Raw genomic sequence first — 23,116 nt, 5'->3', positions numbered from 1 at the left:
ATACTTTAACTTGTATTGTCCCCTCTCTTTGATTATGGAACTTTCTTACCTTATTTTTGCTCATGCCTTGCCAAAAGCTAATCCTAGTTTATCCCCTATTATTTGCTTTTGTATTGCCGCTGTCCATTGCTGAAGAAGTACAACTATCTAGCTTAGTCCAATACAATTTTATGTTCATTTCAATTGGTCTCTCACTGCTGCATGGCATATCTTTTAACTTTCCTTGATTGACTCTATGTCAGCAAATTTTCTAAATTTTAAGCCACTTACATCATTCTCTTCCTCCTTTTTCTCAGCAGAACTTGCCTAATAATGCTGGGGTTGTTTGTTTTAAATGTCCTCGTTTCTCCTATTTAATACCCCCAAATCCCTTGAAATATCAACCTCCTTTTCCCTCCTTTTCTCCAGTCCCTAACAAAGAAATAGATTTTCTCCTTGCCTAGATCAATCTATTTACCTGTATCCTTAATCTCATCCTCTCCCATTTACTCTGGTATTTGCCCTGCAAACTTTACTTACACCTTAGTTCTCTTCCCACAGCCAATCTTCAATTTTCATCTACTGATTTTTAACTTGATATACAAGCTCAGATCTCCATAATTAAAAACAAATAAATCTTTATGTGATCCTGCCATCTCCTTAAGCCATTCTTTTATGTCTCTTTTATAGTCAAGTACTTAAGACAAAGCCATCTACACTTATCATATACTCCCTCACCTCCAATTTACTTTTCAGTCCCTGGCAATCTGACTTCCTACCTTGTTGCTAGGATGAGATCACATTCTCTGTTGTTACAAACAACCACACAATTGCTGAATCTGGTGGCTTTTTCTCAGAACTGGGTCAGACTTAATGACTTTTAAATTTTCTCTCTCTTAGGAATAGATGATACTAAGCTCCTGTGTCTACAATGCTTAGCACAGTACCTGGCACTTAGGAGGCACTTAATAAATTCTTACTGACAGAATGAAAAATGGTCTCTTGCATCTGGATTCTCTTTTCTTCCACTGCTTCCATGACATTTCTTGGTTCTTCTACTTGTTTGACTTCTCTAAGTGTCTTTTACTGCATTATAAACTAGTTCCTACTCTTTAAATATATCACTCAAGATTCTGTCCTTCTTTATGTCTACTTTCCCCATAAGCTCATTATTCCTTATGCCTTTCTCATTTCTTTCCAAGTGACTCTTAAATCTACATATCTACCCTAAATTTCTTGTGAACTTCAAGTTTATATTACTAATTACCTATTGCATTGTGCTAGGTATGAGGAAGAATCAATATTCAAGTGGAACTGAGATTTCATTAATTTTGATGTATGCTCCAAAAAAGCAGATTGCTACCCCATCTATGCCTGCTTATTTTGTGCAGATTTTACCTGTGCATTCCAATAAGTTTGTCATGAAGACCTAATATGCTGTGGATCTTAATTTTTCCTCATGCTGTAAGGATACTAGTTGAGTGCTTGGGATGTCTTCTTTATACTTGCTACATGACCCAGTTCATCTTTTTTACTCACAAATTTCCCTAATGATATCCTTTACTTCAATTCTTTGAAATTCATTATAAGTTCCATTCTTCTTACATTCATCACAAACCTTTCCACACTCTTCTCTCTGTAATATTCATTTGCAATTTCTGAAAAGACCATAGCTATATATGAGAGCATATAAAGACAAAAAAAGTTCGTAACCTCAAGAAGCTTACATTCTATTTGGGGATACAAGCTGAAAACAGGCAAATACTGGATGTTTTGAGAATGGAGAGGCACTGAGAAAAACTTTGAAAAATCAGAAAAAGCACCCTATTGAAAGTAACATCTGAGCTGAAACTTGAAGAAAGCTAAGAATTCTAAAAAATGAAGGTGTGTTTAAGTTATAGAAGTTTCCCAATACAAAAGCACATAGGCAGAACATGAAATGCCAAGTTGGGAAATAGCCAATATGGCAGTGTGTCTGAAAGGAAGAATTCAGGACGGCTGGTGGTACTAATGTTAGGAAGGGTAGGCGAGTCATATTTTAAAAGATGCCAAACTAGTTTATGATACCAAGCTGAGAAGTTTATATTTTATACCAAAGGCAATAGGAAATCACTGATGATTCTTAAGAGTGACATGGTTAGGCTTATGCTTTAGAAGATTGTTTTGGCAGCTGAGTGGTGGTTGATGTGTTGGAAAAGGGATCATGTGGAAACTAGGAGTCCAGGCTACTGAAATAGTTCAAGTAAAAGGTAGAAGTTGAAGAAGTGCAAAAAATGTTAAGAACTGACAAGACATGGCAATTGACTGAGTGTGGAGGTAGATGAGAATCAAGGATGAAACACAGTCAGTGAACTCAGCTACCTAGAAGGATCCTAGTGGCTTCAACAGAAATAGGAAAGGATGAAACGGGAGTGGGTTTTTCTGGAAAAAAAAAAAAAAAAAAAAAAAAAAAAAAGATGAGTTTTTCTGAAATGCCTATGGAACATCGAGGTGAGGTCCGGCCTGCAGTTTGTGATTTGGAATTAGAATTTAGGACAAGGATTAGAGTTAGATGTATAGCTATGGGAATGGCCTTCATGAGTCAAACTTGCCAGCGTGAGACTCAAGCCCTGGTCCAGGTGCACCCACTTTGCTAGCTTTATTATTCTCCTTGGGAAACTCCTTTCTTTCCAATCTATGGGTCTGCTAACTGTTTCACATGAATGACATCTCAGTGTTCATCTCAGAATTTCTGTCCATACACCTAGAATCCATACTTTGCAGCTTTTGCAGAAGCACTGAGATGAGTGATAGAATGTCATCCCTGGGGGAAGCTAGTGAATCCATATCCCTGGAGAGTGTGTTAAAGGGAAGATGAGCGCTCACCACCCCTTAAGAATGGCAGCTATCATTTATGATAAAATGTTCATCCTTTATGGAGCTCTTTGTATATAGTATCTCATTTTATCCTCACATCCACCCTGGGAGAGACTTTATGTTAGCTAGTAGGGAGATTTTGGACTCGGGTCTTCCTGACTGGCTCCAGCACGCCATTCGTTGTGTCACTCAGCTGCCTTAAGGTAATCTCTTTCCCGATTTCCCAATTTCTTAGCGCGATTTGTCTCCTTGGAGTGTTTTTGTACAGTTTTCCATAGTTATTTGATTAGTAAGTTTCTCCCATCTCTCCACCTCTCGGTACACTCGGAGCTGTTCTGGAGTGAAGGACCTGTTTTTACTGTCTTTGTGTCTCCGGCGTCTGGCTCTGGGCGGATATTTAATAAATGTTTGTTTTTGTTCAATCCCAGTGGACACTTGAACCCCCGGGGGGGAGGAGACGTCTCCTAGGGCGGGATTCTAAAGAAGGATGCAAAAAGGAGGCAGCTTTCTGTAATGAAGTGTCATACACAATCTAAAGGTTTGAGAAACAAAACAAAGCTCTCAGAGAGGTGGGGAGTCCTAGATCCTCAGAAAAGCTGCAGTACACAAAGGAGCGCGTGGTCTGAAAATAAAACAAAGCTGTCAGACGGAGGACGCCCTCTTAAAGGATCCTGCACACAAAGGAGTGCTGGGTCACAGCGAGAATTCTCCAGTCTGCCTCCTCTCCTCGCTACGGCTCCCTGAAGTCTCGCGATGTCCAGCAGGAAGGAGGGGGGAGCGGACGAGCGAGAGTTCCCGACTTCCGGCTCGCTCCAGTCAGTAGTCGCCCGGGCGGTCCGGTCCAGTCATCCTTTCCTCCCGGCTGCCTCGGTGTCCACTTTCCCCGGCTCCCCACCCCCTCGGTCTTTCTCCGTTGCGTAAAGTCTCCGCGCTGCGGCTCCGGCGGCCCCCGCCCTGGGGCCCGGGGCCCGCGAGACCTGCGGGGTCTGCACCGCGGGGCCGGGGGCGGCCCCGTCCCTGCCTCGGCCCCCGGAGACTCGATGAGGCACAGCTTGACGAAGCTGCTGGCGGCCTCGGGCAGCGGCTCTCCGGCCCGGAGCGGGAGCCCGGCGCCGGCGCCCTCCCCGGTCTCGGGCTGTCTGCGCCCCCCCGGGCCTGGCCCGGGCGGTGGCCGGGGAGGAGGGGCGGCAGCGGCGGCGGCGGCGGCGAGGAGGAGGAGGAAGAAGGGGACGGGCCTCCGCGGCGGCAGGAGGGCGCCCCGGAGGCCGCGCCTGCTGAGGAGAAGATGGAGGAGGAGGAGGAGCCGCCCGCAGCTGCCGCCCGCTCCGAGGAGCCGGAGGACATGGACTTTCTGTCGGGCCTCGAGCTGGCCGACTTGCTGGACCCGCGGCAGCCCGACTGGGACCTGGAGCCGGGTCTGAGCTCACCGGGGCCGCTGTCGTCGGGAGGCGGCTCGGACAGCGGCTGCCTATGGAGAGGGGACGACGACGACGAGATGGCGGCCGCGGCCGCCGAAATGCAGCGCTTCTCGGACCTGCTGCAGAGATTGGTGAACGGCGGCGGGTCGGGCGGGTCGGGCTCGGGCTCCAGCGGGGGGCGGCAGCGGCGGCGGCGGCGGCGGAGGCAGCAGCACCGGGGCTTGCGGCGGTGGCGGCTCGGGAGGCGGCGGCGAGAGGCGGCGGCGGAAGAACCCCGGAGCGGGAGGCGGAGACGGTGGGCAGCGGCGGCAGCAGCCACGGCCCGGCAGCGGCCAAGAGCCCCCCGCAAAGCGGCCGCCGCCGCGGCTCGCCTCAACCGGCTGAAGAAGAAGGAGTACGTGATGGGGCTGGAGAGCCGCGTCCGGGGCCTGGCCGCCGAGAACCAGGAGCTGCGGGCCGAGAACCGGGAGCTGGGCAAGCGCGTGCAGGCACTGCAGGAGGAGAGCCGCTACTTGAGGGCCGTGTTGGCCAACGAGACGGGCCTGGCGCGGCTGCTGAGCCGGCTGAGCGGCGGGGGGACTGCGACTCACCACCTCCCTCTTCAGGGACTCGCCCGCCGGGGGACCACGACTACGCCCTGCCCCTGGGCGAGCGGCGGCAGGACGCTGCGGACGACGAGGACCCAGCGGGCGGAGTATGTCTCCACGTGGACAGGGATAAGGTGTCGGTGGAGTTCTGCTCGGCGTGTGCCAGGAAGGCCTCGTCTTCTCTTAAAATGTAGGGTCAAGTAACCTGCTCTTTATCCGTGTTTACCCCTTTCAGCTCCCTTACACCATGTAAAAACACGTTAGTGGGACATCTTCACTGGACACATTTCAGAGAAGAAAAGTAATAATGAATCATTAAGTGTTTAGCTAAAAGCATGAATGTGACACAGTTACCGACTCTTAATGATAACATGTGACTATTAAATTTCTCTGACAGTTTCTTTTTTAGGTGATTTCCTCCCTGCCAGGCTCCGTTGTAGGGGTTACAGAACAGTCGTACCAGCCTCACAACCTGGTAAGGATCCATCTCTTCCCCTAAAAGCTCATGCACTGCTGGTTAGTCTACTTAAATGGGCAAACATACACAATTGTTTGTATTGGGGGATTTAAAACAAAACAAACAAACAAAAAAAACTAATTTGGGCCCTGTCCACCCTGGAAACAGACTTGTGCTGGCCACTAGTGTGTTTAAGATGCTTCCTCTGATTGAAACAGCTGTTGATGTGTGTGCCCTGTTCAAACTTACTTGTATCTAGCTGTTCTGTCCCCAGTGTGGACATGGCCTTCGGTGACATCGTTCCAACTGTGCAGTGAAACCTGCTTATAGCCATACAGTTTGGACGCAGTGAAAAAGGTGAAGTTGAATGGAAGTTCCAGTTGTACAAGGTGCAAATGGAATTCCAGTTGGAGTGCAATTTTGCAGGGGTTGGCTATGATTAAATTTTGTTGTACTTTTCAAACAGCTTTGAGTATTTGGGGCATGAACAAATATTCTGTAGTTCTAATAGAGATGGTAAAATCTCTTGAATATTCAGGAATGCCTCTTAGTTTCCTATATAAGATATATAACCTTATACAGGCTCATTAGATTACAGATCTAAATAGAGAATTGGAAATAATATGCATACCAGATTCCTTTATTTAGTTAACTGACATTGAGAAGAGTAATAATGTTTAAATAAAGTTGTTTCCTTGAGGACCAGCACAGTGATTCAGTCACTGAATATGAATGAGTTGTTGAATATCTTTATTTTGTTGTATTAAAATTTATAGGTTAAAATTTGTGTCTGTACCATTAGAGATTTTAAAGATGGTTAAATGAATGAAAAAATGTAAAGTGAGGTTTCACAAAGGATGAACTCCAAATATAAAAGCTAAAATATTTGTCTCCTTTTCAGTAAATGAAAAATTTTGGTGTAACCAACAAGGTTTAAAATATTTGATATATAGTAGAGAAGCTTTTTCCATAGTTGGACTGCTCTCGTATCCTTTGACACTATACTTATTAGTAGATATATATACTTCAATTGGAGACTGATAGAAATTCTTTGTGAAACATCACTGTTTGATAAAATATACGTGTATTTAGCATCCTTGTTTTTCTTTATGCTAAAGTGGATACAGCTGTTGGGGCAGAAGAGACGGGACCAGCTGCTGGCCACATTTCCTGCTTTATTTTAAAAGGTAGTATAAGAAATGAGGAAAAAAGAGGTAATATCAGGGCTTCTGCTGTCTTTTTATTTTAAAATTGTGCATAATTAAAAAGTTAATTCCAGCAGTCCAAAGATGTAGTTAACTCTCATTTAACATGTTTTTGTTTTGTAAATGGAATCCTTTTTTGCACAACTGTAAATGTTTTGTTGCTGGAGATAAGGTATTTGAGACTTAATATTGGTCTCTGGTTTGCAATTATGCATCACAACATATTTTGTAAAATCATCTACTGCACTTGAGCATGAATGGGCAATAGCTACACTTACAACATGAAATGATGACTCTGCTTATACTTAAGAGCAGGATTAAGTCCCCAAAATGCAACTGCATGGATTTTTAGTGCCTACTGAATCATACATATATAAACCAAAATTAGTTGGAAATTTATTTGAAACAGTGACTAACTTGTGATATCTTTATGGAATATGTTAAATGTAGCTTTGAAACAGAAGCCTTGAATTGGAATTTTAACTAACAATACTTGAATATTTTGTATATATTTCTTTGTATATAATTTTGTGCAGTACCAATGACAATAAGAATATGGTGTCATAATAAAACCAGGTTTGTTGATCTTTCAGTTATGGGCTCAAAGAATTTGTTCATCTCTATTCTTACCTTAATATTGGAAAGAAACAGGAATGGAAATCAGGAAAATGTTTTTTAAGAGTTGGCTCTGGGTCTTAAGCAGTTAAGGGTTCTGGAAACAGTAAGTGTGGTGTTTTTTCTAACAATACTATGTCCTCTTATCTTGTTGACATCAATGTAATTCTTGAATTACTTGAAGTTTGGGGCTGGACTATGCAGGATAAACATTGATTAAAGCTTTCAGAACTGGGATGCTATTTGTTTAGAATCACCACACAACTGGAATTTTTGCTTTGCAAAAATGTCATTTTACAAATGACAGTATTTGGAAATAGTTTTACAAAGAACTTTAAATGTGGGAAAAAGTTGAAGATAGTTTTAAAAGCTGCTTATTTTAGGTTCCTTGTGTTCTATTAACTGTCCCTTACTAGTTTCCATTTCATTCCTTTTTCCTGATTTTGATGACTAAGTGTTTTTGTGTCTTTTATTACATCAGCTTCATGTTCTTGTTTTCACATGGTAATCACTTGTTTTTTTTTTAGAACCAGCAAAGGTGTTAGTAAATATGGTCATATTTATATGTAAACACATTTTACTATAAATGTTTTGGGCTTCTTAAACTTAGAACAAACTGATTACTTTCAATGTGTAGTAAGTAGAATACCCTAACACATGTCCCTTCTTCTTGTTGTTAATTAAAACAGTTATGATTATTAATATAAAGCTGTTGTCTTACTTTTTCTATAAGGTTGTGCTGTCAAGGAATAGTGTTTGGATTAAAAAAAGGCATTTTGGAATATAGTAATATTGATTCGGGAAATAGTTAAAGTCTGGTTTTATTGTGAAATGATCTAACATTTTGGGATAAAGGAACTTTTTCTTGATGGTTAGGATTTCCTACGTTTTACTTAGTAAAGTAATGCAGTACCTTAGTTGAAATGAATTTTTCTCTGTTGAAAAAAAGGAAAAAAATCTAATCAGTGTTCAGTTTTAGAAATTTATCTTAGTGAGACAAGCATGCATTTATTAAATGAATTATAAGACAGTGCTTTACATATATACAACTCCATCACCAAATTAAAAAAAAAACAACAAAACAACTCTGTTAAAATCTAGTCAGATGAAATCTCATGTGTAATCAAACCAACTTGTTAAGATATTTTGAATTAAATGTGCATTCTATAATCATTGAATTAATCTCTCTTTCTTCTCTTTAAACAGCTTAGCAGTCTGCAAAAACGAATCTTTTCCTACAACCTGTAACTGACTGGACTGATGGTAACAAAGTAGTTGTGGGAGCCATATCGGTCACAAATTTTGGCATCTGCTGAAAAATGAATGCCATTTCAAGTCCCCAAATTACTTCTATACTGATTTCACTTTCCTGAAGTGGAGATTTGAAAAGATTCTCTGGAATCCTTGAAAGACTTAATAGAAACACATGAGACTAATGGGTTAATTTTTGGATAAAATATTCTTGTCTTTCAGAGGAGTCATAATTCAGTTCTTTGCAGTACCCTTTAAAATTGGAACTGCCCCTTGGACAAGAGAATTATATGATTTTTTCTAATATTTTTCAGTTTCTTTAGCAAGAAACATAGATTAGTGAATTACATTTCATAAAAATAGAATTAACAGACCATCAATGGTTATAAGATGTACATAATTTGTGCTCACTTAACTGTATGTAACCTGGCAGTGTTTGTGAAGCTGATGCATTAACTTTGCTGAACTTAGTAAAATTATGCAAAGTTCAGTATTTAAAGGGCAGATGTTCAATTGTTTTGTTTTCATATTTTGGAGGAATTTTGATTGGTAAAATGTGTGGGACTATCTTAATTAAATGGAGAAGTTACATAGGCAAGAAATGATGGATTTTCTTTTTTTCCTATTATGGTTAATTTGACAATGTTGGGAATAATTTAAAGTATCTAATAATTCTTGTATTCGTTTTTTATTCACTTTCATGTCAAATGGTCTATTGTTATGTAATGGCTTGAGCATTCTGGATTTGAGAAGTGATTTCTTTGTAGCAAATGGTTTTATGCCTCATATATTTCCCCTAGCCTACAACATGTGATAGAGTTTCATAGAACTCTGGATTTCAATAAGTTTTACTTGTTAGATAGTGTCCTCTGCCCCTTCCAGGCACTCCTATAACCCCCCATGTTTGGGACTAATGTTACTTTAAAGTACAAGTTCTAATTTCAAAACAGATTTTGTCATACTGGATATCTCAAGTTATAGCATGAATATGGGTTGGATTTAGGAGATAGGTTTCTATTCTCCATCAAAATTAAATTCAACGAATAGGTATTTATTGAAGGAAGCAGTTAAAACTTAATTTAAGTCTGCTCTACTTATTCCTTTGTTAATAGCAGTGAAGAGTCTTACCAAAAATTAGTTGGATGCCTAGGGAATTTTGAACATTTCTGGCTCTGTGCAGGTACAGTGTTGATAAAGCAAAGCCATCTCTACCATTATTCATGGAGTTATGGATTTCTTTTATGTAAAACACTAGTATTGTTCCTTCTGGTGGCTAGAGAATTCTTTTTGACAGGATACAAGATGAAACTGATAATGAGGAATTGTGCAGGTTAATGTTTTGGAGCTATGAAACAGGTCCCTGCTAACTTAACAATTTGATATGTATTACAGAATTTTAGGGCTACAAGACTCTAGAGATCCTGGGGACTGACATCTATGAATCAGTAATAAGTTTTTTTTTTTTTTTTTTTAAAGCAGGCTCACTGTGAATCTGAAGTTTGAGGAATCTTGAAAATTTGTCATATTCCAGGTCCCTTGTTTTTGTTTTCATGCCTTAAAGTACATTGATCTATACTTTAAAACATTCAGAATATATTTAAGGATCCTTCTGTACTTTAAGGGGAGCCATCATTATGAGCATTAATTATTGATGAACAATATTGTGAAAAAGTGATCTGGTTATTTGAGTTTTGCTATGTATATTTCTTTCTCTGTCTCTCTTTTTTTTTTTTTTTTTTTTTTTGCTTTGCTGTAAACCCTTAAATTATTGCCACCTGATGGATTTCTCTGAGCTGGAATTTTTGTTTAACACTAGCTTCCCCCCAACCCTTCCACTGAGAAGTATTTTTAAATCATTCATTATTCAGTTTGAGCAGATATAGAACTAAGCATATAAAATTGACAGAATATTTTGTGCTTTGTTTTTAACTGAAATTCTATTGGATCTTTTCATAAATTACAATGAAATCAATTGCAAACATACTCTGGTCACTGGGGATGTTTTGAAGAGTCTAAACTGTAAATTGTAAAATCATATTTGGGCTCTTACATGTTTTACCTAATTGTAGGGTGCAAGTTATTGGTAGTCTCAAAGCAATAAAATAATTTCAACCAGGGTATGACACTTCTAGATATTGCACCTTTCCCTGGTTTTTAGAATTAAGTAACTTGAGTTATGAAGTTAGCATATTATGGTAAATAGAGTATAATACAATTTGATCGATTTTGTTAAGGCAGCAGTGATAATTTTCATATCATTAATTGTAAAGTAATATGTTGTAAGAAACATCGGAAAATAAATATTAGAAAATAGATGACCATTTAAGAAAATATTGGGAAATTGTAAATGTTTATTGTGTAAATTTAAAAAAAGTTGAAAACCGTTCAAAATATTAAAGTTTTGAACCAACATTTACTATATGTGAAACAGAAGACACACTTTATGTAATTTAAATTCGTTGAAACATTTATTGAGCACTGATTATGTGCATTGTTGGCACCATGATGGGGAAAGACAGATTATGTCTAAGACACAAGAAGGCAGCATATGTAGTAAAGGTTTCTAAATAATTTGAATAGTTTTCAAGATAGTTTTAAATTATTTAACAATTCAGCCAGTTTCATAATTTGTCAATGATGGTTTTAGACATTAAATAGTATTATGCCTATGTTTTTGAGAATGTGACCAAAAAAAAAAAAATGGGCTTTAAAGATATGATTCATGGATTCTTGATTTGACCTTAATGTCATGGAGGTGTTTGTTTAAAAAAAAAAAAAAAATAAAACCAAAAAAGAATTAGTTTTCAGTAATCTCTTTTCTTTAAAAAAAAAAAAAATGCCTTTTTAAAAAATCAAATTATTCTGCATTCTTTTGACTGGTAGCAATTTTTGTTTTCACTAGAATTCTGGTTTCTTTCCCTCTTTTTATTTGAATGGTTTTTGAAAATTCTGCTCCAGCATGAAGAGGGATTGAATAAACAGGCATGACAGGATCCCCTTGCAGCTAATTTCCTTAAAAATTTACATTAATGTTCTGTTATCAGCATTAGTACAGAAGAAAACTTGCAAAGTACTTTATCTTATTTGAGCCTTAAATCTTACTATGTAGTTATTAGAGCTGTCCCTCTTTTACAATATGCTGAGGGGCTAGAAAATTTAGCAACTCGGAACTTAAAAGAGATTGGTTGGAAATAGATGAGTTGTCCCAGTAATGTGAATGTAATGACTGTTTATGTTCAGCAGAGTGAATAGGATGTGGATCTGTGAAAACTTGAGATTTGGGGGGTGTTATATAAGAAAGGTGGAATAGATTTCTAGTCTGAGGACAGATAAATGTGTAGAAAACACATTTTGGCTTCCATCTAAATTAGTGGCCTGCCTCTTAGCTCCCATGGTTATTAAACATTCTTTTGGGAGTATTAGAGGTAGGTTTTTTTTTTTTTTCCTTTGGTAGAGATAAAACTAAATAGATTGGATCTCCCAGACTTCTTCCAGCTTTTGAAGAAAAACTGTTAAAAGCTATAGAAACAACTTGAGTAGGTGAAAGGAGATAGATTTTATAAATATTAACACTGTCTACCTAGAATATCCTTGTATTCAGTTTTCTCATTAATTCCTCAAACTTTTTTGATTTATTGTTAAGGTAGTTCTTCATCTGCAGTAATTCAGCAGCTTTTCTCCCTAAAGTTAATGTGTCTGTATCCACTATTTTTGAAAGGGACCATAGACTCTTTGTTTAGCCATACTGTTTCTTGACTAGAATCAGTTTTTGATGTGCTAGTTTCAGGGAATAGATAAGTCATAGTAAAATTACAATAAGTATAATTTTATTTGTATATCTGTTGAGTTAGTTTCTTATTTTCACATAATTTTATTCTTTTAGCTGTGTACTTGATTTATTTTGAATATCCTCGAATTGAAAGCCAGGTTCAGGTAATTCAAATGCTTTAATGAGTACTTCAAACTGTTTAGATCCAAGATAAGCTGCAAATGCAGTCTGCAGCATTATGGGAAAGACCATCTTTCTAAAGACAGGTCGAGAGACTCTGATCCAGTAGGTCCAAATATTTCCTCTCTCTGGTAGTGGAGACGAGTTGTACCTAAAAAGAGAACAATGGAGTCAAATATTTATACAATTTTGGCAAATGTGTTAATTTGAGGGGAAGGGGAGAGATATAACTAAAATCTTATTCTGAAGGGTAGACTTTTGGATCTTTCTTGAAAGCTATGCTCCTAGTGCATGAATTCCAAATCATGTAAAAACTTTTCAATTCTGAATGTATTTTAGTGACAGATTGGAGAGCCGTGGGCTATACTTAAAGAGTGTAGTCTACAAATTGGTTAGTATTTTAAATTATTGATGCATACACTTTAAGGAAACTTTAGTTTCTGGACAACTAAATGATTATCTAGTCCAGTAGTTGCCTAACAGGACTATTAGATGAATAGGTTGTTAAAAAAAAAAAAAACAAACAAACAACCTGTGAAGGATATTAAATCCTTTTAAGAAAAAAGTTAGCAAAGCCAGGTCCTCCTGATTCTGAATTTTTTTTTTATTGCACTTTTCAAATGAATATTAATTTTGAATTGAGACAGTTTATCATCTTAAATTTGATGGGAGCTGAGCTATCAGTTGACAAATAGTGGAAAGAATACAGTAGACGTACCTGGCTGCTAGGGCACCATTTATTGGTATAGCCAAAATAACAGGGTAGAGACCACCGATTATCAGACCAACCATTCCTGCTCTTATTACGGTACAGGCTTCACAGTTTAGTTTACCTAGAAAATAAAATTATTTGTTTTCTGGAATGAGGAGTTCAAAGCAATACATCAAGACATCAGTCAGCTTCAATGTGCAAGGTGTGGTTGATACTATAATAACACAACTGGAATTTTTCAATGTTTTCATCAAATATAAAAGTGATAATGCCTATCATTAAGTTTTCAACAACTACTCCAGATAATACTGACTTCTTCCCCTTTTATTGACATTTGAACAGTACTTCAAGATTCTGATTATCTCTATTAATCATTAACAGATCACTTGTTGAGGTGGGAAACAACTTTGCTCAACTCGATTAATTGTAAATTGTCCATCTGTGATCTGTTGACATAAAATGGAGATCTAGTTGGAATTCAACCTGAAGAAATAGCCAAATCAGGACTTTCTTCACTTATACTAGTTGCCCATAATTATCTTACTTAGTATATTTTAATTTACTAAGTGCTATTTTTTAAAAGCTTTTTTGTTGTTGTTGTTGCAAATGCAGTATTTTACTTAGCACACTCAAGGATTGGAGGAAGAGAAGTAGAGATACAGTTAGGCAGCTATTATGAAAACACTTGTAACATTTATGAGAGCAAATTGTCTTATTTCACTTGTTTTCTGTGTGCTCAAGACAAATTGTCTCTGATATGTCCTTCCCCCTTTTTAAGCACTAAACGTTAGTTTAAGAAGAGATTTGATCAAGCATGTACCCTAAGTCAAAATTTTAAAATAAATTTCATTTATCTGAAACGTCAAATACAAGAAGGAATGTTTAAATTATGACTATGAAAACCTTTTACTATGTATGGAGCAGTAACTTGAAACAAAGTTGTTTTCTAGTTTCAAAGAGTCAGGTAACAATTTAGTGAACTCTACAGAGTTTGTTACAATTTACATTATTATAAAATTATGGCACAATTTAAAAAAATTCTTAGAAATATTAAAATGTAATTTACCTGAACTCAAAGGTAAACTCACAGCAGTTTTGTAAATTACATAGGTTGACACAAAGGGGAGGACAGCCATTGGTAAAGCTGACGATATGCGAGCCTGTGTTACATTTAAGATGCGCCGGAAAAAACTATTTGCTGTTAGGCCGCAAAAAGCTGCATTTACTCCAACATATGCTGGTCCAGTCATAAGTAAATTCCTAAGAAACAGAAATAACTGTTGGAACTTTCCCTCCACATACTATTGTAAGAAATTAAAACATTTTTAGAGGATATCTAGAAAAATCAGTGTAACTTCTGTTTGTACTTTCTTTCCACTTCTGGTCTTTAAGCCAAATTTGTAATTCTTTAATGAAACTAGATTTGATAAAGTGGATAGGGCTAAGAACAAGACTGGACAGGCAGGCAAATATATTAAAATGGCTTGACTAGGCTACTAGGTGGTACAGTAGATGGGTTAGGCTTGGAGTCAGAAAGATTCATCTTCTGAGTTGAAATATGGCCTAAGACACTTACTAGCTGTATGACTGAATCTGAGTATATCACTTAACTTTTTTTTTTTTTTTAAACCTATAAAAGTGAGCTGGAGAAGGGAATGGTATCTAGTGTCTTTGCTAAGAACATAAAATGGGATTATGAAGAGTTGGGCATGACTGAAATGACTTAAAGCAACTGGACTTAGGAGCCCAAACGTCACACGTTATAGCCCTAAATGAAAAACATTTTATTGGGGGAGTTGTGGGGGGGATGGATCATTTCACAAATAAGAACCAATAGGTCTCCATATAGAAACTTCTATTTCAAAATATGAAATATTTATACAAAGAATAATTTTTCTGTTAAGTAGAATTTTAAAATATTTTAGTTTAAACATTTCCCTTCTCATTGTCTCCTCACTCCTTCCCTCTCCTTAGGCCCATCTTGCTGGAGAAATGATGAAGTCGACTTGTTCAACATCACAGTACTAATTAACAATTTTTTTTCTTAGCCTAGTGCTGCCATACCAGAACTGACTTTTCTCACTTTGATTTCAGTGATGGCTCTGGAATGTTTAAGGCAAATTCTGATTACCAATAGTTGATTCCTGGAGTACCCAGGCTAACCTTTGCCATCCAACTAAATGAGGGTAAAGAATTCAAGTGCTGCTCTTTTCTTTGCCTTCTTGATATCATATTCTAAAAGAGGATGAAGTCTGTTCAAAGGTTGAATATATTCTTTTACCTTTAATGCTTTTTGTATTTTTTTGTGTTACCTTTTTTTTTTCTTCTATCTCAATAGATTGTGGTATAATGGAGATAGAAAAAAATTGGGTTTTAGATAACATTAAAAATTATTGGTATGCCATTCTATGATTATTTACATTTACTTAAGAATTAAGAGATGTGTTTTTTTAATTGGGTTTTTGTATTCCTGTCACTGGGTGAAGAATACAATTCATCTAACCTCAGGTAATTCTTGTCCATGTCCTTTTTATATATAAATAGTTCATTTAATAAGCCTGCCCTTATGCAGGATTCACCTTGATGTTTTATAGATATCAGTGTAATAATACCCAAGTTATTCAATATTATTCTTTATTCTTCCTATGTGATCAAGCTACTCCTTTTTCTAGCTCCTTGATGTCTCATGTATGTTGCTAAAGAGGAAGATTCAAACAGCTAAAATTACTTCTGTAAAACTATAGAAATGTACACATTTGTTGCTAAAGAAACTTAACCAAAAATATGATTTAGAACAGAGAAATTAGAATTGATATTTACATTAACATGAAGCTACCAGTAACCAAAAGCACTAGGTTTCTTGAATGACGTAACCGTTTTGAAAGCTCTTAATCTTAGCTCATCAGTGAACAATTATGCAAAGTTATGACAGGTTTCAACTCTACTGACTATTCTAAAATTCTTTTAAGTATCAAATATAAATTTGGGATGTGATAGTGAAGAATTTTAATAACTTGAGCCTTTATTCAACATGATATTAATCTTATGTAGTCAGCTGAAATTTAATTTTGTTTGTGCCCCAAATAATACTGCTTATTTTGTCACATGCATATTACATCTAAAATTATTACATAAACTAGAATCTTAAGATACAAAAGATTATTTAGAAAATAAAAAACTGTTCAGTACTACCTCACTGTACTTCACAAACATCTATAGTGGTCTACTACTGTGCAAGAGAATGAGCATGAAGAAAAAAGGAACTCACTTGTCAAGCTGCTTACTTATATCCGAAACCCTCCCCCGCCCCACAAAAGATCATAAGGATATTGGTAAACTTAATCTGACCAACAATTATGATAAGTCTCTCTAAAAAACTGCTTCAGGTTAAATCAAACTTCCTTTTTATTATATCTGTTGGATATGCTGCTAAGGTAAGTAGAAAGTTGACAGACTGTCTATATTCAAAACTGAACAATCATGAAAATGAAAATCTGGTTATAATATGTGCACATCAAATAAGGATATCTTACTGATCCGATTCTGGAAGTTGTTTCACTTTTCTGGCTATGATTTCATTGACTCTTAATCTTCTGTCCGTATTCTCTTGATTATGTTCCATCTTGAGGCCTTAAAATGTAGAAATCAGAAGATTATTTCTCAATAGCTTCTAATCTAGGACCCCAGGTAAAATAAATATTGTAGTTTAAATGTCTGAAAAATTTGCCCAAAATCTACTAGGCTTCAAAGTCTTTCCTTTCAGAATTAAAAATCATAGAATGGATGTGACTTACAAGTGAAGGGGGGAAAATAACTGATCATTGAATCTCAGAAACTTCATTTGAAAGGATCTCAACCAATCCTATTGTTTGGTTGTAGTCTAACCAGTCCCTAACCAGTCTAACCCTACAATTCCTCCAGGTAATCCTTTTTACACATGATATATACACGTGACAATTTGAGGGGCAAGATTTCTAGTGATGAAGAACTCGATGTCTTCCAGGATGCATATTCTGTCTCCTCATACTTCTAACCTTCAGAAAATGTATTGCTATAACAACCTGAAACTCTATACCTTCCATCTATTACTTCTTTTGTCAATTAAGACTAAACTTGAATTCTATATGACCATCTTTCAGTTCTTCTTGAGGCTAAAAATCTCCAATCATCACATTCTAGACTCTGGGACTCTGTCCTACAGTAAAGCTTCTAGAACTGAAATACCTGACATGTAGGCTAAAGTGGCCTTGTAGGATCATGTTTCCCTTTTCTGGATACAATGCTAATCAAACCTGCAGAGGTGCTAATTTTTGGAGCATTGTGGCATACTGAGGAGAGTACTGCACTTGGAATTAATTTCCTTACTGTATTGACTAGGGTACTATTCAGCCTTAGGGATAATAGTTAGCTATGCCCTTCTGAGATTTTGTGTAAAGTTGTGTAAACATTGGTTCATCATTTGACATTGTCAAATGTATTATGTTGGAAACCATACGTATTGTTAAAAATGGAAGTGAAACATTTTATGTTTGAAATCATGTTGGAAATTGAATGCAAGCTCAACTAGCTTTCAAAGAAAATTGCGTCTACCCTTTTGGCCTAACTTAAACAGTTGTAGATGTAAAAAGTGAATTTTTAGGAATTCTTTAAAAATACTTATGTATAGATGCCATTGATAAGTGTTTATGTATCAAATGTCATTTGACAAAAACTGTCAGATTTGCAGTATAAGTATTACTGCCTTTTATAAAGGAGGAAACAGGAGGATGATGATTGACTTCCTAAAATTTATAATAATAGCTGGCATCTACATGATACTTTAAGACTTGCAAAAATGCTATATAAACATCTCATTTTATCCTCAAGATCCTGAGACCCTGCTGTTATAATCCTCATTTTCCAGCTGAGGAGACTGAGAAGTTAAACTTTGTTGGCAAGATTAACTTGACTTCCTAAGGATCACAGAGAGTAAATATTTGAGGTAGAATTTGAATTCGGACCCTATCTAAAGCTGTCTGCTATCTGAGCTGTTGGCTTCATTTATATCAAAGTTAACAGCTGGGTAGATTTTAACCTAAATATTCTGACTCTTAAATCCACTGATCTTTTCACAATATTCAATAGCAGCTAGTATAATACTGACCATCTGATGTGTGAACAAGAGCTATACATCAAACAAAAGTGTCAACTATTGAGGCTCACAAGCAAAAGCAAGAGGTTCTGTTGTAAAGCAATGCACATTTTAATGGGGCACAACCATGAACCCCCACACTGATGGTTCAGATCGCAAACTTTAGACCTAGAGCTGGCTAGGTGGTATAGGGGATGAGTTTCAAATCCAGCCTTGGACACTACCTGACCAAGCCATTTAGGTAAGCTCTTGTAACTTTAGTTTCCCTCTGAAAATTGTCATCCATCTCAGAGTGAGGATAAAATGAGATTTTAAAAAGCATTTTGCATCCTTAAAGTACTATATAAATATTAGCTGATATATATATATATATATATATATATATATATGCTCTTCTTAACTTGTTATGATCAATAATTTGCAAATTGGTGGGAGTTTTTCCAAAAATGGAGGAAAGTAACCTTCCATCTTATGCCATCTCTTCTTTGTTAAACACAATAAAGCTCTATCCTCAAAGATGAGGATAAATAGTAAATAGGAGGGAAGGTAATAAGGATCTAAGACACTTTAATACTCAACATGATATTGCCTCAACATCTTTACTTCCTAACTACCCAGATGGATGGTTATACTATCACATCTAAGACACATGGGTCAAAGAAGGAGAAATTAAAGATAAAAGTAAATCCAAAGAATTTGCAATAGGCAAGTAAGGGAAGCCTATGGGAAAATACTAAGATTAAATTAATGTAAGCATAATTAAACCCAGGGACAGAGAATTATATTTCAAAGGGAATTTATTTTAGTCATGTCCAACTTTGTGACCCCATTTGGGGTTTTCTTAGCAAGATAAAAAATACTGGAATGGTTTGCCATTTCCTTCTATGGCCCATTTTAGATGAGAAAAATGAGGCAAAAAAGGATAACTGACTAACTTAGGAGCCATACAGTTAATTAATACCTGGGGCCAACTTTAAACTCAGATTTAACTGACTCCAGGCCCAGCTCATTTTCCACTGTACCACCCAGCTGCCCCATTTAGAAGGGAAGAGAGTAAAAAAGAAAAGTTAACCATTTTATCTACCCTTAAATTTGACTAAATTAGACAATCTAATAAATCAATTAGAAGCAGTAATTGCATAAATAAGCAGTGTTGGAATGGAAGCCTAGAATAAAATTGACTGGGTCTGATGTTTTCAAAAAGAAATTACAATCATACTCAAAAATAAAAATTCACAAGAGAAGGAAACTACATTAAAGATCAGAGATAATATGATTATACAATGAATATATATACCAAATATACAGCATTTAAATCCCCGCCTCCCCTCAGCAATTGGGGCCAAGTGACTTGCCTAAGGTCACATAGCTAGGAAGTATTAAGTGTGAGGCCACATTTGAACTCAGGTTCTCCTAACTTCTGGGCTGGTGTTCTATCCACTGCACCGCCTAGCTGCCCATGGCATCTAAATTCTTAAAGGAAAAGCTAATTGAATTGAAAACACAGTAATATAAAAATTGAAGGAGATTTCAATATTGCTCTTTCATAAATCTAGAAATAAACTGAAAAGAAAATATGAAAACAAATGATTTGGAAAAATTGGATTTGAAAAGTTGTTTTCTGAATAGTAACTTTAAGGAATATATACATTTGTCAGGATTATATGATTATATATATATATATGTGGAGATTATATATTATACACACACACACATATATTTCACAGAAATAACAGGTAAGGCAAAGAAAAATTATAAATGAATGTAAAATTTTAGATACATTCTTTATAGGTCATAATACAATAAAAGATAAAAAGGCTGAATGACATTCTAGAAAATAGGTTGGTTAAAGAACAAGCCAACAACAACTAGAATAGTAACCTACCAAAATTTTGGGTACACAGCTAAAGCTGTCCTCAGGGGGCGGGGAAATTTACCTCTGAAAATAACAAATATAGAAGAGGATTAAGGCATGAAATTTTTGAGATACTGAAGACATTTTTAATTTCTAAAATGGTAAATACTGATATAACACAAAAACAAAATGTCTTTGGAGAATCCTCAGTTTTTAAGAGTAAAAGGGGCCTAGGACCAAAAATGTTTTGAGAAGCATTGTTAGCAAAACTGAAACTTTTAAAGTTAAAATGATTACAAAAATGTAAAATATTCAAATTCTAAAAATCCAACTTTCCTATGCTTCACTACCATATACCATAATATATAAATGTACGTATATATATTTTTAATTAAAACTTTTTATTTTCAAAGCATGCATAGATAATTTTTCAACATTGACCCTTGTATAAGCTTGTGTTACAAATTTTCCCCTCCTTCCTCCTATCCCATTCCCTACACGGCAAGCAATCCAATATATGTTGTTATACATGTCAAAATGTATATTAAATCCAATATATGTAAACTTTATACAATTATCTTGCTGCACAAGAATGATCAAAAAAGAAAGAAAAGGAGTAAGAAAACAAAATGTAAGTGAACAAGAAAAAAGTGAAAACATAACGTGATACACACTCGATTTCCACAGACTCTGAGTCTCTTCATCACAAGATCATTGGAACTGGCCTCAATCATCTTATTATTGGAAAGAGCCACAAACATCAAAATTGATGTTCACATAATCTTGTTGCCATTTATAATAATCTCCTAGTTTTGCTCATTTCAATTAGCTCGATTCAATCAGTTCATATAAGTCTCTCCAGGCCTCTCTGAAATCATCCTGTTGGTCATTTCTTATAGAACAATACTATTCCATAACATTCATATACCACAACTTATTCAGCCATTTTCCAACTGATGGGCATCCACTCAGTTTCCAGTTTTTCCTTCCATTTCTCAAGTCACCATCCCTACTGACTTCATTATCTTTCCAACCTCAACCCAATAATTTTAATTTTTTTATTCTCCTCTTAATATTGGGATTCTTTTGCCAAACCTAAGCCTTGGATTACTCCCATCTTTACCCATCATTTAAAATTACAAGCTGATGAATGAAGGTGGAGGAAGTCTAACAAGTATGCTAAGCATGTCACACGTTCTCCATAGCCAAAGTCCTTTTGATTCCTTATTTTACTATAAAAAGAAACTAATCCAACTTTCTTTGCTTTTCCATGCCTGCTTGAAAGAGATGCCAAACCGAGGGAATTGAAGAGTGATTAAGAATTTAAGAAAGGGAGTCATATCCACTGGTCTCAATTTTAAAGGAAAGCAAGAAGCAAGACTCCCACCTTGGAGAAAGTATCTTAAGAAAGCACCAGAATTACCATGTATGCCTCATTCTCTCTGGTTGCCAAGTTCGCTTTTTCTACTTTCACAAGATGTTACTTGTACTCCATTCTTTCTGTTCACACAGCTACCACCTTTGGGCCTTCATCATTTCTTAGAAAACTGCCAACAGCCTCATAATTGGTCTCCAACCCCTTCTGTCCAGTTTATATGCAGATGCACAGAGTAATTCTCCTTAAGTATAAATTTGGCCATATGACTCCTACCCATATTCCAGTGGCTTCCTATTGTCTCTAGAATAACATTAAACAAAAACCCAGCCGGTTGAACTTTCAATGCATTATATAGACCTGGCTCCTAAATATCTTTCTGGCCTCATTGGGCATTACTCTCCCTTTGCTCTCTGGAATCTTGTCTAACCAGATGACATCTCCTAGCCTTAGCACCAACCATCCCCTAAGCCCCGGAGTCTCTCCTCTTACACCACCTCACAAAACCCTGCCTTTCTTTCCTGGGGCAGTTTAGGAACCTTTTTCAGCCTTTCTGATCACCCCAGCCACTAGTGCCTGCCCTCCTAATGTACCACGCAGGTATTTGAATTTCACTTCACATTTATCCTGTACATAACTTAAGTTCTTGTGCCCGTATTTTTCATGACAATAATGCTGACATTTACACTGTAGCACTTGACATGGTATTTCACGCGATGCAAGCACACTGAGCTGCGAGATTGCTTCCTTCTTTGCACTTGTATTCATCACAGCGCCTGGCACCTGGCACCTGGCAGGGGATTAATAAATACTTGCTGACTTACTGTCCGAATGCATCACGGGACTTGTGTCGAGCTAACTGAAGAACAGAACTTAACGAGACACTACTCGTCTATGAGGAAGCACACAAGTACAAGGGCCAAGACTGAGAAGATACAAAAAGTCCGAGAGCTTAGAATCTAGCAGGGAAGAAAACAAATTACAGGAGATGAGCACATGAAGGGAATCACCAGGAAAGGCTCGGGGGACTGATACCCCAGTAGAACTTGGAAGAAAGAAAAATATTTTACTGGGGGGGGGAGGGCGGGGATGAGTATAGACGGTAGGGGGTACATAAACCTCTGGGGAAAGAAGGGACGGGAGAACGAGCTCCGAGAAAAACCAGGACAGCCCGAGACTAGACTCCCAGCTCTCAGCTTTTCCTCGGACCCTAACCCGGCTTCGGCCTCGGTCGGTCTGCATTCCCCCGGAGATCAGTGCTGCAGGCCAGGCCAGGCTTGCAGAGACTAAGGTGGCCGAGTCTGAGGACACACGGAGGCCCGAGCCGGGCAACTGCGCCACCTCCCTATCCCCAGCCGCGTGGATACCTGGTGCTCCGATCCCGCGGTGGAGAAGTCGCGGAGCGGCCTCCACTACAGCTCCAGCTCACCGCAACGTGGGTGGGGATCCTATGGGCGCCGCCATATTTGCCCTTCACGTGACCTCCGCACAGCCGCAGGGCGCCGACGCGCCGCGACGGCGCTGATTGGGCAGGTGCAGTAGCGGGAGACAATGCCTTGTTCTCTGCCTCTGAATCACACTCAGCGCGCCCTCTTTGTGTTAAAGTTTACTGATCTGTAAAGTGAAGAAGACGACATTTGTAATGAATAGAGTGAGCAAGATTCAAGTTCAAATGTAACTTTACACGATTACTAGTAGTGTGACATGGGCGTGTAAGTCTCCTCAT

At 37.6% G+C, this 23,116-nt stretch overlaps 2 protein-coding genes across 3 annotated transcripts; one reads left to right on the top strand and one right to left on the bottom strand.

Annotated features, from left to right (window-relative positions):
- Positions 1 to 2,791: 2,791 nt before the first annotated feature.
- On the top strand, positions 2,792 to 5,387 carry CREBZF (CREB/ATF bZIP transcription factor). The gene is given in 9 exon segments (XM_074304626.1): positions 2,792 to 3,980; positions 3,982 to 4,019; positions 4,021 to 4,423; positions 4,425 to 4,556; positions 4,558 to 4,593; positions 4,595 to 4,825; positions 4,827 to 4,871; positions 4,873 to 5,030; positions 5,238 to 5,387. Coding segments are annotated over 9 exon segments (1,164 nt in total). The 5' UTR covers positions 2,792 to 3,875; the 3' UTR covers positions 5,254 to 5,387.
- Positions 5,388 to 12,173: 6,786 nt separating this feature from the next.
- On the bottom strand, positions 12,174 to 22,911 carry TMEM126A (transmembrane protein 126A). 2 transcript variants are annotated; one of them, XM_074304628.1, is made up of 6 exons: positions 22,758 to 22,896; positions 20,046 to 20,099; positions 16,563 to 16,659; positions 14,096 to 14,289; positions 13,036 to 13,150; positions 12,174 to 12,468 (listed from the first exon to the last, which is right to left on the bottom strand). In XM_074304628.1, exons 3-6 carry the CDS (start codon positions 16,649 to 16,651, stop codon positions 12,240 to 12,242), a joined length of 627 nt encoding a protein of 208 aa, XP_074160729.1. In that variant the 5' UTR covers positions 16,652 to 16,659; positions 20,046 to 20,099; positions 22,758 to 22,896; the 3' UTR covers positions 12,174 to 12,239. The 2 variants fall into 2 exon arrangements, with proteins under 2 accessions (XP_074160729.1, XP_074160728.1); XM_074304627.1 differs by lacking the exon at positions 20,046 to 20,099 and having other exon boundaries at positions 22,758 to 22,911.
- Positions 22,912 to 23,116: the final 205 nt, after the last annotated feature.

The sequence above is a fragment of the Sminthopsis crassicaudata genome, chromosome 3, assembly GCF_048593235.1.
Source record: "Sminthopsis crassicaudata isolate SCR6 chromosome 3, ASM4859323v1, whole genome shotgun sequence".
NCBI classification, from domain to species: Eukaryota; Metazoa; Chordata; class Mammalia; order Dasyuromorphia; family Dasyuridae; genus Sminthopsis; species Sminthopsis crassicaudata.
The sequence above is the reverse complement of the archived record's forward strand: the minus strand, read 5'-3'. Positions and strand labels throughout refer to the sequence as shown.

What these genes read in the sequence shown, in the direction of transcription:
- TMEM126A (XM_074304627.1), bottom strand. Translation starts at nt 16,651, where the DNA reads ATGGAACATAATCAAGAGAATACGGACAGAAGATTAAGAGTCAATGAA. An exon ending in GAGTTTACCTTTGAGTTCAG is followed by an intron (nt 13,151 to 14,095) that starts GTAAATTACATT and finishes TTTATTTTCTAG; the next exon opens with GTAAACTAAACTGTGAAGCC. An exon ending in AATGGTGCCCTAGCAGCCAG is followed by an intron (nt 12,469 to 13,035) that starts GTACGTCTACTG and finishes TTCTCTTTTTAG; the next exon opens with GTACAACTCGTCTCCACTAC.